Source organism: Panthera tigris, chromosome A2 (genome assembly GCF_018350195.1).
Source record: "Panthera tigris isolate Pti1 chromosome A2, P.tigris_Pti1_mat1.1, whole genome shotgun sequence".
In the NCBI taxonomy this organism is placed as follows: Eukaryota; Metazoa; Chordata; class Mammalia; order Carnivora; family Felidae; genus Panthera; species Panthera tigris.
Window position 1 is genome coordinate 19,130,713 of NC_056661.1, and position 19,039 is coordinate 19,149,751.

Consider the following 19,039-nt stretch of genomic DNA (forward strand, 5'->3'; position numbering starts at 1 on the left):
AGGACTGTGGGAGCAGGCCTCAGCCAAGAGGTCATCGGCTCTGAGGACCCAGGCCGGGGGAGGGCTAGACAGGACTGTCTGCCTATGGGTCCCTCTGTATTACACCAACTAAACCCCTGCTTGTGCCCAAAGAGGAGCCTCCCAGACACCAAACTGGGCAGGGCATAGTGAGGAGCTATGGGTGTGGGCCCTCAATCCTGGGTTGTGGAGGTGAGAACCATCCTCTCCTATGAGGCCTTGAAGCCCCCCACATGACTCCAGGCCAAGTGTCCTGCCCCTGTACACAACCCTCCACCCATTGGTGATAATCCCACACTCATACTTGCATTTCTCTGTAGCCAGGCTGTTTCCTCCATCCAGATGCCCTTTCTCTTCCCCACCCTGGCATGTGCCCTTCCTCTTGGCAGAGCCAAGCCCACGGGTTGCTTCTCCATCAGACTTTTCCTGACTCATGCCCTCCAACCTGGCTGGAGCTTTCCTGTCTAGACAACCCAGAGAGGGCACTTAGAGACATTGAGGCTGTGTGATAGGATGGCAAGAGTGGCGACATTAAGTACAGAAAGAGCTGGCCAGGGTATTCAGAGGCCTTCTCCTCCTCCTTCTTTTTGATGTTTATCCATTTACTTTTGAGAAAGAGAGAAAGAGAGAGCTCAAGTGGAGGAGGGAGAGAGAGGGAGACACAGAATCCGAAGCAGGCTCCAGGCTCTGAGCTGTCAGCACAGAGCCCGACGCGGGGCTCGAACTCACGAACCTTGAGATTATGACCTGAGTCGAAGTCGGACACTTAACCAATTGAGCCACCCAGGCGCCCCTCAGAGACCATCTTCTATTTGGGTGTTGAAGGAGAAGTAAGAGACTGCTGAGAAGGAGGGACAGGGTCAGGAACTAGGAGGGCAGAGGGCCGGGGAGGGGAAGGCTGGTGTGTTCTCAGAACAACAGGAACACATGTGGCCAGCCATGTGCTTTGGGGGTGGGGGGGTGGGGGGGCGTGGCAACTGGGACAAGGATCACGTTGGGAGGATGTCAGGGAGGCCAGCTGGGTGTGTGAGGGAGGACTCTGCACAGTATCTGAGGAGTCAGTGGGTACAGATGCTGGGCTCTGGGGAGGACTGGGTTGGAGGTGAATACAGGCCTCATTCTTGGAGAGGGGTCTTGAAGCACCGTGTGAATGATGCGTCAGGGGAGGTGGTGACATGGTGAGAGGAGGCAACCTGGCTGGAGGCTGAGAGGACATGATTGAAGAGGGAGGAGGAGAGCAAAGGGCTGCCAGTACCCTGGAAGGAGAGTCTGAGCCATCCTGGGACCCTAAGTTCTGTTTCATGTGTCTGGCAGTCTCTTGGGCCTGTGTCTCAGTTTCTGGAGATGGGGGAGTAGATGTGGGGGCTGGGCTGAGAGCTGAGCTAAAGCTCCCCTCGACCCTCCACTCCAGGTGGCTGCCCCCCCCCACACTGTACTTCACGGATGGACATTCCCTCCAATCTCTGGGAGAAGGCACCCCGGCAGCTCTCAGAGTCCCATCCTGGCTTCCAGCTGTCCTGTCACCACAGGCTGGGCTGGGAGACTCGGCAGGTGGCGGGAAAGGCCTCAGGGCTGTGTTTGCCCTGGCTGGGGCCCAGACCTAGCATCAACAAACAGGCAGCCCCTCCCCCGTCCTGGCCACAACTAGTCTGGTCCAGGGACCCCACATCATGCTGCCTTCGGGCCACCCACAGCAGCTCAGCCCAGCCGGCCCCTGCTCCCTCCAGTCAGGATAGAGGACCCCAACACCCACATGCTGGGTGACCTTGATGCCAGGCCTGGCCCCTCAGGAACTACCAATGGGAGCACTCAGCCCTTTGCAAATGACTTCTGTGAGCATCCAGGATGTATGTGGCCTGAAGGTGGGGGAGGCAGACCCTGGTCAGTACCTCTCCTACTGACTGTCCAATGGGCAGTCCTCAAGCCCCTTTGGAGGATGAGAGACTTAGGGTCCCTCATGACAAGGTGAGCTCTCATCTGGGAATTACACCAGCCCCAGATCGGGAGGGAAAACCAGTGCCTTCTTATTTTTCAGCCATCAGAAGTGCAGGGGCTTGGATGCTCTGAGGGATTGCCACCATCCCGGTGCCTTTCCCTTTAGTCCTCCCAGCTCCCTGGCACTCCCAGCCAAAGCTGAATCCCCTGCCCTTAACTCACATCTTCCCCTTCATTCACTCCTCTCAGGCCAGAGCCATTTCCCTGTAACACAGAGGGAAACTGAGATAGGCTAGGGCTTGGCTGTGATGGTGCTGTGAGTCAGTAGGAAGAGAATCCAGGAGTCCTGCCTGACTCCCAGCCCAGGACAGGGGAGAGGTTAGGCCTGTCCCCTGAGGGCATTCCCCCCTACCAGGAGGGGGGCAGACATGACACAGAGACGTCCAGCTTGGCTAAGAACAGCAGAGGCCATGGGATTAATCGGATCAGAGCCAGTGGCTGAGAAGCAAGGGACACAGCTGTTCTGGGAACCCCCCCCCCCCAGCTCACCCCCAAGGTCAGGCCTCTCCCAGCTCCCTGCTGGGTAGGCCTGGGGGCCCTTAACACCTACCACCCTGAGCACCAAGGTCTTGGGTGGGAAGCAGGCAGGGGTGGGATAGGAGCCCCTAGCCAATAACAGCACGCCCTAAAACCCCTCCTCCCAGGGCACTGAGTCCCAGGCCCTACTTCCCACGGGCAGACATAGCTGTCAGTTATTCCTTAGAAATACGGAAATGGGAGGCATGGCCAAGGGAGAGCCCAACAAGGCGAAGCGCAAGCCCAGCGTTGCTCCCCTCCTGTCCTCACTGACCCTACCCCTGTCTGTTCCAGTCTCAATCTCTTCTGAATATCTGGGATGAAGACAGAAGAATTGATGCAGGAAAAGCCCCCGTCCTCACCCCATCCCACCTCTGCTTGGAAGAGTGAGGCAAGCAGAAAAGACATTTTGTGTCTGGCTGATGTCTGAAAGTTCCCCACTGAAAGCACCCTTCACCGAGGTTAAGCACTGCTCTGTTCGCTTCTGGCCTCCGGAAGGTGAGAGGAGAGCATTTCAAGGGTTAAGGGAACACTCGGAGACCTCAGAGAGAATCTGCTCTAGACTGAAGCGTTCCGCCCGCAGGACTCAACTGAGCCCCTCCAGGAGCCGCTGCTCTCCTACCTAGGGGCTCTTTAGCGTTCGGGCTGCCCCTTTGCTCCTGGCGGGCCGGGGCCCCCGCCTCTCCCCAGGCCAGCCCCTCCTCCTGCCCGCCGCCTGGGATTGGCGGGCCGGGGGCGGGCCAGGGGCGGGGCCGGGCGCCCTTCATCCCCCGTCGCTGTGCTCAGCCGGGAGCAGAGCGGACAGCGCCAGCCTGAGCGGAGCACCGTGCGTCCCCACCCGCCGGGCCAGGTACCGCTGGGAGCGCCGACCCCCAGTCCAGGGCACCGGGCGGGCAGAGCTCTACTGTGCACCCTCCCGTCCGTAGCTGGGCTCTGGGCAGCGCCTGTTACCCGTCCCGTCCCGGGCAGACACCCCAGCCTCCCGCGAGCCAGAACCCCGCGCGCTCTGGGCTCAGGTCCGGGGACTCGCCAATCAGGGGTCAGTTCTGAGCTTGAACTGGTATCCTGGGAAAGGCATTTCGCCGCCTCAGGGCCTGTCGGCAGGGCCGGGAGGGACAGCAGGAGGTCAGCAGCACTCGGGGCTGGGGCCACAGGACGCCTTGTTGGGGGCTCGGGCGGTGAACGATGGGCTTCCCGAGGCAGGGCCCACGGGGACTAGCTAGAGAGGGTCCCGGAGGGGGGCCTAAAAGGGCCCGGGAGCGGGCTCTGGAGCGCTGCCCCGACGGGCGCCTGACAGGCAAATCTGCCCGGCTGGCACACCGGGAGTCTGGGTATATTTATCCCGGCTGCGTTGGGCAGGGGCTTGAGGGCAGATCGGGCCAGGCTGCCTGAGGGGCCGTGGGGCACATGTTGGTCCCAGAGTCCGTGCCATTTGCAGCCGGGCCAGCGGGCACGGCAGGAACAGGGCGCGTGTGGCTCCCTGGCCTGAGGGCGGGGCTCTGTGTGCTCTCCTTGCTGCCTCATTCCCCGGTGGGGGTATAAGAGCTGGCGCCGCGCACGCGGGCGGAGGGAAAGGACCAAAACCGGGTTTGCAGGAGCCCGCCCCCGTTCCATTGGCCCCTTCGATTGGCCACAGCGAATGCGTGCGTTTGTTTACACCCGGGGAGGGGGAGGCCAGGGGAGGGGCCTGTGGGAATCCGCCCTCTCCCCCCAGGGCGACCTGAGCGCTGAGCTCAGGTGTAAGCTCTAGGACAAGTCTGAAAGGGACTAAGTCAAAGGTCCTTGCACCTTGCACCCTGCGGGACTCCTCGACCCAGGCCCATCCTTCCTTCAGTCGCCCAGTCCTGTCCTTTCTTCCATGACTTCCTTGGGCCACTGTTCTGGAAGAGGCCTTTGGACCTTCCACCCCTTCCTCTTCAGTAAACAGTTGCATGGGAGTTCAGTTCCTTCAAGAAAGGAAGAAAACTCTTCAGAGCTTCTCAGTCTGGAGCCTAGAAAGCTGAAGAGATCTGGGGACAGTTCCATTTTGAGATGGGGAAGTTCTGCACAACCATGGAAGTCTTCCTGCAGGAAGCACTAGATGTAGGAGGAATCAGGTGGGTGAGGCCAGGTGTGGCACGTCTCCAAGAGGACTGGAATGACTGGAATCATTCCATGAGAGTCTCTGACCCTTTGGGGTTGGGGACAGGGGACTGGTTCTCTGGGGAGGGGAGGGGTATATGTCTCAGAACCTCACTCTGCCTGAGCTCATAGAGGCCATGTCCTCACTGGCTTCTCAAAACACTCTTTCTTCAGTACTGGTTCTTTTGGCCCTCATCACAACCTCACCACACACACCCAGTCCAGAGCTCCAGGTGGCCAGACCATGAGAATCAGTTGCTCCTGTCCTGGTGCCTGCTGCCCTAGCAAGTAGCCATGGAACCTTGGGCAAATAGAGAAAATGAGGCACAACAGGTCTCTGGGTAGTGTCGGGGAAGGTTTTTGAGCTAAACTAAGTGTACCCTGAAAGTCCAGGCTGGGTGTGGAAAAAACAGGCACTCATTCTAAGGGGAAAGCATGTTTTAGGGGAGTGGTTGGCTGCAAGGGAGGTACAGTTTGGTATCTGTGTGCACAGAAAGCCTGTGTGGGATGTGTATACTATGCTGTAGTAAGATAGGAGCTCTGCAGGCACATGATCTAGTTCAGACATGACCAGGGTCCAGGGGCCACTTGGAGCTGGGTTGAGATGGGTTGGGGGCTTGCCAAGGGCCTTGAACCCATTCTATTCCTTTTACAACATTTACTGAGCACCTACTATGTGCCCTGCAAACATTCAGTCTGGTGAGTGGAGGGCTGGCCTTTGACTCTGGATAAGAAGACAGATGCGGTAGTGGGGGGGTGGGGAGGACTCTAGAAGACCAGGCGGGGCTTCTGGGGGCCAAAGGGAAGGACCAGCTGCTGGGGCAGGAGGGGCTTTCCGGTCAGCGGCCTGGGGTGGCTTGGTTTTGAATTTCCGCTCTGCGGGCCACGTCCTGTACACAGCCTCTCAGCCGGCACGTCTGCACACGTGCATGACTGCTGAGAATGGGGGTCACCATCACCTCTGTGTATCTTTTCCATTGTGTGGGTAGACAGTGCTGGACTGGAGAGTGGTGAGCTTTCCAGCTGGGCCTGGACCTGCAGCCCTAGTGGGCTCAGACCCACTGTCTGGATGTCCCTGCACCTAGCTAACGGAGGCATAACCTGCTCTTGTAGGAACCTGCAGATGCTGGGCAGCCTTCTTGTGGGGTCCTCCAGGGTTCTGCCTGGCCATCCCTGAAGTGCCCACTGGGCCTGCAGCTCACTCACCTGGGCCTCTGGGTCCCTCTTCCCTCTCACTCCTTCTGGGGTCCTCTCTGTCTTTCGTTGGCTGTCTCCCTGTCTCTCTGTCTCTTTTTCCATTTAGCTATCTCTGGCTGGTTGGCCATCGCTGTCTCTCAGCTCTCTGGTTGTCTGTCTCTCTCTGTCTCCCTGTCTGAATGTGTATCCACCTTCCTCTGTGTGTGTTTTCCTGTTGGTGTACCTTTATATCCATCTGCATTTCTCTATCTCCCTGTGCCTCTCTGTCTCTTTTTCTGTCCAGATCAGTATTCATGCACTGCATGTATGTGTTTTCTGTCCTTCCTCTTTCCTTGTCCCTCTCTTCCCTCCCTCTGCCACTCTGCTTCTGCCTGACATTGAATGGTGCCTCTCCTCCAGGCCAACCTTGCCTTTAGCCCCTCCCCCCTTCCACTGGGGTCTCCAATGAGTCCTGAGCTGCCCCAGGCCCCTGCTCCAGCTTTCCTTGGGGCCAGAAGTCCGGCTGTCCAAATATTTGGCCGCCTCCAGGGGATTCCGGGTCAGCAGGGAGGAGGATGGGCTGGCTGGCTCGGGGTCTCCCCTGCCCCTGGGGGGGCCACAGGCACGTGATGTCCTGTCCTTTGCCTTGGCTGGGCCTCCAGCTGCACGTCCCTCTCAGCGGGCTGGCAATGGGGGGAGGGGGCTGCTGCTGGCTCTGGCCCAGTCTTGACCAAGAGGTTCCAGCTGCAGCCTCCACTGGGGGAGCAAGGAGGGTCCTGGGCGGGGTGGGAGGGGAGGCCTAGGGGTCTGGGGCAAGGTCCAACTCCAAGCATCTGTTGGGTGTCTAGCAAATGTACCCTGTCACAGGAAAGTCCAACTTCCGGCCCCAGCTGGGCCCCTCAGATCCTCCTAGACACTTCCGGATGCCCAGAACACAGAAGCACAGACCCCACACACCAGGGCCAAGGAGCTAAACTATGAGCGATCGGTGTTGCCAACACATCAATGTTCTGGGCCATCTTCCTTTCCTTGGATGTGCCCTCTCCTCCATACCACCCCCCTCAGTACCAGCCAGGTGTTGACCTTGCAGTGGCCATTTGCCCAGTGTTGTTGACGATGAAGGAGTAGTGGAAGGGGTACTGGATCTACAGAGGTCAAAATCTGGAGTTGTGCGTCTGGAGGAAGGGCTGGGGGTGCACAGAGCTGTAGTATTCTCCTCTGTTCAGAACACCCTTCCATATGCCCTAGCCCTAGCCCCCTGACCTCAGCAATCATCTCCTCACCAATCCCTGGGGCTGTGCCTTGAGAACATATAGTTCAGACATGTCCATTGAATCTAGTTTCCTTGTTGACTGACAGCTTGTCCTAAGATGATGTTCTCCTTCTGAAGCCTGGAGAAGAAGGTGGGCAGGGAGTGCCAAGATAGGAGGGGCACCTTGTCTCAGCCAGGAGGGGACTAAGGATGGCTGAGCTGGAACTGAGAGCAGCCTTCATCCCTGAGCCTCCAGGGATAACCACAACAGACCCTCAGGCCAGACCAGCTGCCTCTCCCCTGAGATCTGGGCTGAGGCTAGGACTTCCCATGCATCAGAAGCCTGGGGACCATGGCAACAAGTTCTATGGGGTCTGTGCCTCGATCAGCACAGACGGCCAGGAAGGACTGAGGGAAGAACAGTGTGGATGCCTCCCTGTAGCCAGCCTGCCACTGCAGACCCATTTATGTCCCTGAGCATTAGGGAGGAAAGCAGGGCTCAAGTCCCTGGTGGTTCCAAGGACCTCAATCCTGGGACAGAGAGGTATGTGTCCTACAGCAGCTGATGCAAGCAGTGGGCCTGTGGTGGCCTGGATTCCTGGACCTCGAAATCTTTAATTAGCCAAACTCAACACCTGCCAAGGTGTGCCTGACAAGTTCTCACCCTGTGATGCCCGCGTGGGCGAGCGTTACCTACTGCACTATCCCTGTGGCTCCTGGCCTCTCCTAGCCCTTATCTCCCAGCAGAGCAAACAGGGCCCAGGGCAGTGGCCCAGGCCATCGATTTCCTGCCCAAGTCCATTCTGCACCCATGACCGATGCTATTCTGATGATCTGCCCAAGGTCGCAGTGACAGCCCCACACTAGAACCTGACCCCTCTCTGGAAGCCCATGGCATGGTCTGGGACAAAGGCCTTGGAGAGGATCCTCACTCTGTCCCCAGCTTTGCCAAACTTCTGGGGACCTCTGCAGGGCAGGAGGACACTGAGGTCCTGAGTGGGGAATACTCTACCCGTGGTCACACAGTAAGGCAGGGCCAGGCCAGGACTCAGACTCAGAATGTCCACTGTGGACTTTCTCAACAGTGGGTCAGATTCTGCTGGCAGATTTCCCTGAGTCCACCCTGACTCCCTGATACAAAGGAGCCTGGGAGGTGGTAGGCCTGAGGGATGGGAGCTGTCAGAAATGGGCTGCCAGCCTCAGGGAATGGCTGAGAGTCCACATGCCAGGCTAGCACTCCACTCTGGCTGCTTAGCCCTTAGCCCTGCCCTACACTGAAGTACAGACTAATTGACCTGGCCTTCAAGGCTTTGTCAGGTTTGTCTATAGCCATGGAACCTTCATTCTGCCTCATACCACACCTTAGAGCCTTTGCCCATGCTGTGCCCTCTGCTTAAGGCATTCTTTGCTATTCCACACTTTTGGGACTCCTGGAATTTCAGAAATGGCTCCATCACCTCCTCTGCCAGGAAGCCTTCCTTGATGCCTCTCTCCCCCCTTTTTTGAGTCCCAGCACTATGTGGCTCATATTTAGTTGTTGCAGGAACTATAAGGTGGGGGCTATGTTTGGGGATTTTGTCCCTTCTAGACCAGAAGCCATTTAGGGAAGGATATTCCATGTCCTCTCTGGGACCTCAAACCAGCCCAAGATCCAGCAGTGACTGGTTGTGAGTATCAGACAGGCTGTGAAGGTCTAGGCGTAGGTCCTGCTGGGGGGATGGGGAACCTGGAGACAGAAACTCGGGCACTTTGGCCATGACCATGCCATGGGCTGTGGTCTCCCTGGAGGTAGTGCTGGCTGCTAGGGAAGGATATTAAGGCAGAGAAGGGTGCTTTGTCCAAGCTGCCAACTCAGCACACTCTGAGGGCCTGTCCCAGCCTGCCCAGGGTGGGAGGCCCGAAAAGGGCAACCCTAGCTGAGAGCCAGGGGGTACTCTGGAGTGACTCTGGAGATGAGGTGCTGGCATCTCCACATCCAGCTGGGATCCTTGGAGAGGTGCTGATAGTGAGGCTTAGGGCAGAGACTCATCCAGGGGAAGAGGGCACGAGAGATGTTCACATTGTCGTGGACCTGAATGGACAGGGCTGGAGGTGAGATGGGTTCAGATGCCAGCATCAGAAGAAAGAGAGGCAGGCCGAGGGGGCCCGAGGGTTCCAAGTGTGGAGTCTCCAGGACCGAGGTTCCTGGGATCTGAACTCTGGTCTGGGGCTGCCTGGGGCAATGGTGGGCTGGTCATCTAGTCAGTTCTGTGTGGCTGCTGCCTCCAGGACACTGGGGCCTGAGGCCTGAACCCAGCCTTCTGTCCCCACACATAGCCCCAAGTGCTAAGAACCCTGGTGTTCTGGGTTCTAAGCACACCTGAGACCATCAGGATCCGGAGTGGGGATGGGGGGTTCAGGGCGGGATTCAGGATTCCCAAGCAGAGGGCTTGTCATGGCACCAAGCGTAGGCTCCGATAGGGACACCTGGCTGGCTCAGTCAGTAGAGCAGGTCACTCTTGATCTCAGAGTTGTATGTTTGAGCCCCATGTTGAGTGTAGTGATTACTTAAAATTAAAATCTTAAAAAAACAAAACAAAAAACAGGCTAGGCTGTGGCTGACCTGCATGGCAGTGCTGCCCTGTCCCTGATCTCGACTAGGGTCTTAGCTCTCCTTCTGGCCTCTCTGGCCTTCAGGATGTCCTTATAGATCCTGGGGCACTGTGCCAGGTACCTTCTGGGCATGGGGTAGGTGGCTTCCAGCCCCAGTGATGGGTGGGGGGCAAGGGTGGGGGGGGAGCTGGCTCCTTAGAGGCCCAGCAGAGCCATGCCCTGAGGACAGGGAAGGGAGGACTGATCCAGTGGCCTAGACTCCTCTACAGCTGCCTAAGACCCTGAGTTCCTGGCCTGGGGTTCTAGGAAATGGAGAATCTGCTCCAATGGTCCACTACTGGAGGGTGGTCACCTAAGGGGTAGGGGTATTCCCCTAGCAGGGGAAGAGAGGCTTGAAGGAGAACATGGCCCTGAGGTCATGGCTGTGTGGAGAGTGAGGCCTGTGTGGCTCAGAGAATTCGGCCCTGGGACGCTCGTTTCCTGGATGGCCCCCTGAGGGCCCTTTGCAGCCAGGCGGGCAGGGCCCAGGTGTCCAGCCACCCAGCACCGCCTCAGGCCTCCTGGCTCCGGGGGGGTAGCCTTTGCGCCTGCCGTTCCCAGCGCCAGCTCTCAGACCACAGAAGGCCCTTTGTTCTGGCTGCCAGCAGTGCCCGCCGGGCGGCTGGGAACAGGGCCCAAGCCCTCACCCTCTCCCAAGGCCTCCAGCCGTCGGGCAGTGCCATTCTAGGTTGGCTAGGAGGCCCCTGGCACACAGGGCCGGCACAGGAAACAATCTCCCGGTGTTAATGTCAGGGAGGGGGTGTCAATCCAGGGCCCACCACCAGCGCAGGGTCTGGATTCCTGGGACTCAGCATCCTGGGGTCCAGGCACCACTGGACTCTGAACTCAGGTCATCCAGCTGATCCTCACTTTGCAGATGGAGAAACTGAGGTCCCAGGGGCTTGCCTGGACTGGTATGTGAGTGGTGGGGGGAGTGCTACGTACTGGCCAAGGTGTCCCATCAGGATGTCTTGGAGAACTCAGGTATCTGAGCTCTACTCCCCCAAAAGGTCCCGGGGAGGCAGCAGGCACAGCTGCATGTGCACATAAATCCTGAGTGAGCTTCTGGGAGGTGTGATGGGCTGTAGACTCCCCATGGGAGGCTGGGCCATGGGTCCTGAGAGAAGGGATAACCAGAGGGACCATTGCTCTGCAGACCTTTGACTTGTGTTGGTGTGAGAGTCAGTGCTCCGGGTGGCAGACCCTGACCATGGAGGCACCTCTGCAGACGGAAATGGTGGAGCTGGTGCCCAACGGCAAACACTCAGAGGGGCTGCTCCCAGTCACCACCCCCACGGCTGTCAACCAGAGGTGAGCAGAGGGACCCAGTCGTGGTCAGGGCAGGGCAGGATGCAGAGCAAGGGCCGGAGCTGAGCTGACTGCTCTGGCCTGTGCCTACAGGGTCGAAGGCCCCAGACGGAGCTGTGTTGAAGGCGAGGGCTTCCTACAGAAAAACCCCAGCAAGGAGCCACACTTCACAGACGTGAGCCGGGGGGCACAGTGGGGTGGGGGGCTTGGGAGATTTCATGCAGTAACAAAGAGCTCTGGGGCAGCGACGGGGGGTTAAGGGACAGTGAGGGGGAATATTGGGATACCCTCCATGCGTCGCTGTCTCTTCCCCCCGCCCCCATCTCACTCTGGTGCCTGCAGTTTGTGGGGAAGACTTCATTTGGGATGTCAGTGTTCAACCTCAGCAACGCCATCATGGGCAGTGGCATCCTGGGACTCGCCTATGCCATGGCCAACACGGGCATCGTCCTTTTCCTGTGAGTGCCCTCAGTGAACCTTCTAAAGACAGGAGCTCTAAACAGTCCACTAACCATGACCTCCCAGGACCCAGGCTGTGGGTGGGCTCAACCCAAACCATGGCTAAAAAAACCAGCCATGGCCAGACAAATATCCCTCATTTCCTGGTAAACCCACTGAGATTATGACACAGGCAAGCCTAACAGACCTGAATCTATACTTCTACCACCGTTTACACATGATGAACGAAGCCCCATGGCCAGGCCTTGTGTGGACACACGTGTCCTTACTTGGGAGCTCTGCCCTGCAGTCTAAATGGAAAGCATGTTTGTTCCAAGAACTCAAGGAGGTAGTGCTCAGAGGGCCCCTTCTAGGTCATGGCTTACCCTGGGTCAAACTGAGCGGTGTTCGCCCCTGCCGGGGCCAGTTGAGCTTGCATCCACACCTGTTGGGGGCTCCAGACACCTGGGTCACAGACCCACACGCCCAGGCCTCCCAGAGCTCACCACCCCTGCCAGCCAGCGAAGCCCTCAGTGGCTCCTTTTCGCCCATCTTTCCCAGGTTCCTGTTGACAGCCGTCGCCCTGCTCTCCAGCTACTCCATCCACCTGCTACTCAAGTCCTCAGGGATCGTGGGTGAGCCCCCAACCCAGCCTGGAGCAGGGGAGGGCTGGGCTGGGGAGAGCACTCCTGACTATTTTGACTCCTGTCCCCACAGGTATCCGTGCCTATGAGCAGCTAGGCTACCGTGCCTTTGGGACCCCAGGAAAGCTGGCAGCGGCCCTGGCCATCACACTGCAGAATATTGGAGGTGGGCCTGGCAGGCAGACCCAGACAGGTGGTGGGCAGGTGGGCGGGCTGAAGACTGGCTGGTTTGGCTGACCCCAGCACCTGCCCGCCTCTCTCCCCCTAGCCATGTCCAGCTACCTGTACATCATCAAGTCCGAGCTGCCTCTTGTCATACAGACCTTCCTGAACCTGGAGGAGCAAACTTCGTGAGCCCCAGGGTGGGGCGGGGCTGGGTGAGGGTAGGAGGGAGGCCTTGGTCTACCCCTCCACATGCACCACTGGCCCTGGGAACCCAGGCTGGGCTAGTGGGAGAGATGAGACAGTGCCTGCAAGTGACTGGTGGAGGGGCAGAGAGCTGCCAGCAGAGCTAACATTCAGTCTACACTCCTTTAGCACCTAGGGGAACCCCCTAGGAGGGCCAGATGGGGCGAGAGGTGGGGTGAGGCTGAGGAACCTGGGCCCCACCTGGGCCAGGACACAGCCTGTGAGAAAAGGAGGACCTGAGAGCTTCGGGCTTAGCTCTAAGCACCTGCTATTCCTGACCAGGGCTTGGGCTTTAGCGCCTGCCGCCCCCTCCCCCCCCTCCTCCCCTCCCCGCCCCCCCCCCCCCCCCGCCCAACCAAGAAATTAAGCCCGTGGTGTCCCAGTTGCTCATCATCAGTTTAGCCAGCACTGATGGAATCAACCATGTTTTATGGGTGGGGACAGAGAAGACAGCCATGCCCTGCCCTTGGCCACACAGCCCAGGCAAGCAGAGGGGGTTTGAAGTTGAGAGCAGCTCTGGGAGGAGGGAAACAGCCAGGATTCTTCCCCCTGGGTCCTGGGTGCCTTTCCCAAGGAGTTGGCCTTTGGGCTTCCCTGGGAAGGAGGGTCTCCTTCCTTATCCCTTGAGTTCTCTGTGCCATTGGGGGGGGGGGTGCAGGATGGTGCAGGATGCAGATGCCAGGAGGGACCACAAGGGGTACAGGATGTTGGAAAGTCCCTGACACCCCCATGGAAAATGCTCCACCTCCCCAGAGCCAGGGTCTTTCATCCACCCACCTCCTTGGGCCCCTTGGGGCCACCCCCTGGGGAAGCTGGACCCAGACCTGTGTGTCTTGAGAAAAACAGCAGCAGTGACTATAGCCCTAATGGCTACCAAGCAGGAGCTGAGCTCCTTAGTTCTCCCCTCGCCTAGGCCAGTGCTGAGAGAATGTCCATTTTGCAGACTCCGAGCTATGAACAAGTATTTTTCAGGTGGCCCCGATTAGGTATGGAGGCAGACGGCCTCACCCAAGGCTGAGTGGACTCTGATGTTGGCTCCCCACTCCTATTCCTGCAGGGACTGGTACATGAATGGGAACTACCTGGTGATCCTTGTTTCTGTCATCGTCATTCTGCCCCTGGCACTGATGCGGCAGCTTGGTGAGCGTGGCAGGGCTAGGGCCTTGGAGGGGAATGTTGGAGAAATGCCTGGGAAGGGACCCCAGTCTCACGGCCCTTCCCCCACGTTGCAGGCTACCTGGGTTACTCCAGCGGCTTCTCTCTCAGCTGCATGGTGTTCTTCCTAATTGCAGTGAGTCACTTTCCGTGCTGGTGGAGTGAGGGGACAAGTCTCTTGGGGGGCTCCTCTGTCAGGGGCAGGGGGCAGGTCTTTCTGGGAAGCCTGGGTCAGAAGGCAGCTCCTTCTGTCCTGATCTAGATGTGTTTTCATAGTGACTCCCAGGCAAGCCTTGTCTGGCCCTGATACCCCCATCTTCTCTGCAACTCAGGTCATCTACAAAAAGTTCCATGTGCCCTGCCCTCTGCCTCTCAACCTCGCCAACATCACGGGCAACATCAGCCTCATGGAGGTCACCAAGGAGGAGGCTCAGCTGCAGGCTGAAACAGAGGCTGCAGCCTTCTGCACCCCGAGTTACTTCACACTCAACTCACAGGTTCCAACAGGCCAGGGCAGGGGCTATGGGCCGGGTGAGAGTCAAGGGCTGCCCTGACGCAGTCACCATGTCTATCTAGACAGCATATACCATCCCCATCATGGCCTTCGCCTTCGTCTGCCATCCCGAGGTGCTGCCCATCTATACGGAGCTCAAGGAGTAGGTGTCTATGGTTGCAAGGGGGGTGGCTGCCTTAAACTGGTTTGGGGAGAAGGAATGTGGTCCTGATAGGGTGGGGGCAGGTCGGGGTGGGGAGTGACAGGAGCCAAGTCACTTTATCAAAGATCTCCATGGCTTCCATGAGGGGCGACTGGGGGCAAGGAGGAGACGTCCTCAGCTGCCAAATGGTGAGGGTGTGGTGCCAGAGAGGCCCCAGGGCATACGGGGATCTCCAGTGTGGCCCAGCTTGGCACCCATCCCCTCCCCTGCTTCCCCAAAGCCCCTCCAAGAGGAAGATGCAGCACATCTCCAACCTGTCCATCGCCGTCATGTATGTCATGTACTTCCTGGCTGCCCTCTTCGGCTACCTCACCTTCTACGGTATGGCTGGACCGTGGGGGCAGAGGCAGAGGCCAGGCTGGGGGGCAAGGGGCTGGCCAGTGGCCATGGTACCCTGCATACTGGAGGTGCTAACTAGGTGCGTGATGCCTAACTGTGCCCTACAGCTGTGGAGGTGAGTCTGTTGCCACTTCCCACAGTGTCAGGGTCAACCCAGGCTCAGAGCCCGTCCCCCTCCCTGGGCCACCTGCTGACCATCCTCCCTGCCTGCCACAGACGGGGTGGAGTCGGAGCTACTGCACACCTACAGCAAGGTGGACCCATTTGACGTGCTGATCCTCTGTGTGCGTGTGGCCGTGCTGACGGCAGTCACACTCACAGTGCCAATCGTTCTGTTTCCGGTGAGCCGGTGGGCAGGTGGACCGATGTAGGGTGGGACTTATGGAGCTGACAGACTGGTGACTCTTCCCACCCCCATCCCCCAGGTGCGCCGTGCCATCCAGCAGATGCTGTTTAAGAACCAGGAGTTCAGCTGGCTGCGGCACATACTCATTGCCATCGGCCTGCTCACTTGTATCAACTTGCTGGTTATCTTCGCTCCCAACATCCTGGGCATCTTCGGGGTCATTGGTGAGGGTCTGGCCCAGCTGTGTATAGAGGCAGGACATTGGCCAGAGAATTTCCTATCTAAATCCTGGCAGATTCCTGAGATCATACCCGACCTTTAGTGACAGCTGCTGGCCATGTGCACAACTTGGCTTCCTGTCTGAGATTTTTGTCCTGAAGGCTATTCTAATCCCTTCTGTGGGCTCAAAACCAGAGTCTGTTCCCCCTTGCTGAGGGATGGGGTGGAGCCCGGATGCCAGGGACCTCCACAAAGGGTCTCATTGGGTCTTGTCCCCATTTCACATATGAGGAAACTGAAGTCCGTAGTGATTAAGGGAGTAGCAGAGCCATACGGCTGGTAAGTGGGGGGCCTTGATTTAGCTCTAGGATCATGGAACTATAGGTTCAGTGCTCTGTCCACTGTCTCATCCCAGTTGTGGCTCTAAGGTAGAAAATCAGACAATTCTGAGACATCTTTGGAGTGACCCAACTCACAAGACTGACTCCTCAGCCCAACTCTGCAGGGACCAAAACACAGACCTGGGGGCTGATTGTCATGGATATCATAGACATGACTATAGGTTCTCTGTGGCCAAAATCTGACTCAAAATGATTTAAGCAAAGAGGAAGGTATTGGCTTAAATAATGGAAAAGCCTTCAGGAATAGCTATATCTAGGAGCCCGATATCTTCAAGGCTTTGTCTTTATCTTTTGGCTTACCTTTCCTCTTTGCTAGCTTCATTCACTGACAGATTCTTCTACTGCCAACAGTACTAGCTTTCCATCCAGTTGGACAGAGAATGGGGGGCAGGGGGACTGGTGGGCTCTCCAGAATCAGGCAGAGCTCTCAAGTAGAGTCTCAAGATGAGACTTCCCCAGCAAGGAATCTCTGACCTCACTGAAGGGTTCACCCCTGGACCTTAGCCAATAGCTGGATATATCTCATTCTTTGCAGGTGCCACATCTGCCCCATGCCTCATCTTCATCTTCCCCGCCATCTTCTACTTTCGCATCATACCCACCGAGAAGGAACCTGCAAAGTCTACCCCCAAAATCTTGGTGCGAGGATCCGGGAGGTTGGTGGGCTGGTGTGGGGCTGAGGGAGCTGCCCTGACCTCACACCTGACTCTTGACTCCCTGACCCCATAGGCCCTTTGTTTCGCTGTGCTTGGCCTCTTGCTGATGACCATGAGCTTGAGCTTCATCATCATTGATTGGGTGTCAGGGACCGGCCGGCATGGAGGAAGCCACTAGGAAGACCCCCGGCCTGTTCTGTCTACTCGTCCAAGTACCCCTGCCCAGAGTCTTCAGCCCCTGCTCCCATCCAGTGGCCAGTCAGCGGGGAGAAGAAAGACGTGGTTAACACTATGGCATTTGTCCCCTGCCTCACGTCTTCTCTGTGGAAGGTTTTTGTTACAGCCAGGACCAAGGCCCTTGGACCACTACCTTGCTGGGCTCCCGGGCTACAGGGGCTTCCGGAGTTGGGAGCAGGGTGGGGCTGTGCCCTTGCTCCCGTCCTGTTGCCTCAGATCCCACTCAGGCCCCTGCCCTCCTTGCACAGATGCAAACACTGAGGTCCAACAGCTGCCTACACAGTCTGTAGGGCACACAGAGTTGGAGCCCAAGCCTGCAGCCATCTCCCTACCTTGCTGCTGGACCTTGGTCTGCACTCTGGGGCCTCACCTCCCTCAAAGCACTTGCCTTCCCCCACTTCTGTCCCGGAGGCCCCTTTCAGTCACTTGGACTCAAGCGCTTGGATACTCTCGTCTCCTTCTCCCATCCCCACCACCAGAAGCAGACCACCCCCCATACCTGAAGCCATCAGGTTCTTTTAAATGTGAGGCTGGTGTGGGCACCCCCAGGGACCTGCCCCTTCACCAGTCCTGGGGAGGCTGGGACTCCCCCCACCCCAAGTCTGGGCCATAGCTCACATTCCATTTCTGGGAGAAGAAAGAGGCTGGGGCCCAGAGCGTCTCTGCCCCTGGGAGCCAAAGACCCCAGGGGCTGATCCGGGGTAGGAGTGGAGAGGCTGTCAGCTCCCTTTTATAAATATTATACATAATACCAGCTATGTTGTGTATTCTTGTTCCCCATGGTCCCTGAGCTCCTGGCAAGTGGGTAGAAGTCGGGATATGGATGGAAACGGGAGCCTCTCCTGCCCCCTTCCCTGGGATGAGGGTGAGGATAGGGCCCCTTCCAAACCAGCCAGTGGCATGCTCAGGCCCAGCTCTGGACCTGGGCCAGGCTCAGCACAGACCTGCTTTCTCACGGGGTGAGGTGGGGAGGAATTAATGAGGCCCCAGGAAATGGGACAGAGAGAGGCTCCGGAAGGAGGCAACGTGAGGTGCATCCCCAGTAGCTCCAGGGAGGGTCTGAGCAAGGGGGCAGCTGAGCCCTGCAGAAACCCTGCTGAAGGGCCCCCTGCCCTCCCTGGCTGCCATGTCAATCCTCTGCTAATGCCTTGAGTCTGAGGACAAAAATCCAGGAATTCTGTGAGTTGTCAGGCTGATCTTCTATTAATGGTAAAACCCACTGTGAATAAAGGTGGGTTAATGAGTTCCCGTGTTTGGAGCCCTGAGTTTTGAGTAGGGGGTCCAAGGCAGGGCAGGACTGGCCAAAAGATGCAGGGTAGTCCCAAGTGCCCTGGCCCCGATGAAACTAGGAAGCTGCTCATTTCCTGGGGCAGGCCTCAACCAGCTGGTACCCAGCAAGACGGAGCCGCCTGGGCCTTGGCACCAAACCCTCATTAGGAGAGACCCTGCACCCGGCTAGGCCGCCAGGGAAAGGGCAACAGGAAAAATCCAGTTTGAACTGGCGAGGCAGCTGCCAGCTTGGGAAACCCCTCAAGAAAGAATTTCCTCAAGCTGGTGGCTGGTAGGCCCATGGCTGTGCCAACTGATCAGAGGGGGGCTTCCTGAGTCTAGTTCCCTTCAGCCCCAGGCGCCTGACTCCAGCCTGGGGACTTACCCAGGAGCCCTGCAGCCCCAGAAAAGAGCCGGACACTGGCCGAGAGGTGGCTGCAGCCCAGAGTGTCCTGATGTGAGGGGCTGCCCTCTGGGGGTCTCTGGCTTCCTCCTCATCAGATTAGGTCATAGCCCTGCATGGAGCCTTTGGCTCCTAGAGAGTGGGAGGCAGTGGAGGACAGGGTCCATCCTGCTGAGAGACCTTGGGGGTCTTTTCTCATACTCTGTCCAAAGAAGGCTGCAGGTCAGAGCAGCAGCAAGACTGCCTGGATTCCCTAAAAACCCCAGGCCTGGCTTTAGACCTCTCAGACCAAGAGGATGTGTTGACAGTAGGTCCACCTGCTTCACACACACACACACACACACACACACACACACTCACGCATGTGCGCGCACACACACACGGGGTGGAGGAAGGACTCTGGCCCCCAAGAGGTCTTCTCTGCCTGCTCAGCAAGGTCTCCTCTAACATGGACCATGAGCAGCATTCTCTAGGGGGGAAGGGGCAGGCAATGTGGCCGCTAGACTATACCAAGTGTCCACATGACTGTTTGAAAATGAATATCTCTTGTTCCTGGCTGTCAAGGTCCAGTCACTCAGCCTCCATAAGGATGGGTCTGCAGGCCCTTGGTCATAGTCATTTTTGTATGTTTTGAAGAATTTCCTAGGTCTTTTTTTTCCTTCTTTCTTGCTTTTTAAAATTTGCTCTGTTTGGAAATGAACGAGTGAAAGCAGCCAGAAACTCCAGCACAAAGGTCTTCTATATTTATTTTCACTGCTTTTCTTATGACCACTTGTAACAGCAAGACAAGA

The 19,039-nt window shown here is 57.8% G+C and overlaps 1 protein-coding gene across 1 annotated transcript; it reads left to right on the forward strand.

Moving 5' to 3' along the window:
- The first annotated feature begins 3,327 nt into the window (after positions 1-3,327).
- SLC38A3 (solute carrier family 38 member 3) lies at positions 3,328-17,326 on the forward strand. The gene is made up of 16 exons (XM_007088556.3): positions 3,328-3,379; positions 10,866-11,020; positions 11,111-11,192; positions 11,360-11,475; positions 12,017-12,090; positions 12,173-12,265; positions 12,368-12,449; positions 13,565-13,647; positions 13,740-13,798; positions 13,995-14,159; positions 14,239-14,318; positions 14,599-14,699; positions 14,934-15,058; positions 15,143-15,287; positions 16,219-16,322; positions 16,413-17,326. Exons 2-16 carry the CDS (start codon positions 10,920-10,922, stop codon positions 16,515-16,517), a joined length of 1,515 nt encoding a protein of 504 aa, XP_007088618.1. The 5' UTR covers positions 3,328-3,379; positions 10,866-10,919; the 3' UTR covers positions 16,518-17,326.
- Positions 17,327-19,039: the final 1,713 nt, after the last annotated feature.

What these genes read in the sequence shown, in the direction of transcription:
- SLC38A3 (XM_007088556.3), top strand. Translation starts at nt 10,920, where the DNA reads ATGGAGGCACCTCTGCAGACGGAAATGGTGGAGCTGGTGCCCAACGGC. An exon ending in AGGAGCCACACTTCACAGAC is followed by an intron (nt 11,193 to 11,359) that starts GTGAGCCGGGGG and finishes TGGTGCCTGCAG; the next exon opens with TTTGTGGGGAAGACTTCATT. An exon ending in GGGCATCTTCGGGGTCATTG is followed by an intron (nt 15,288 to 16,218) that starts GTGAGGGTCTGG and finishes CATTCTTTGCAG; the next exon opens with GTGCCACATCTGCCCCATGC.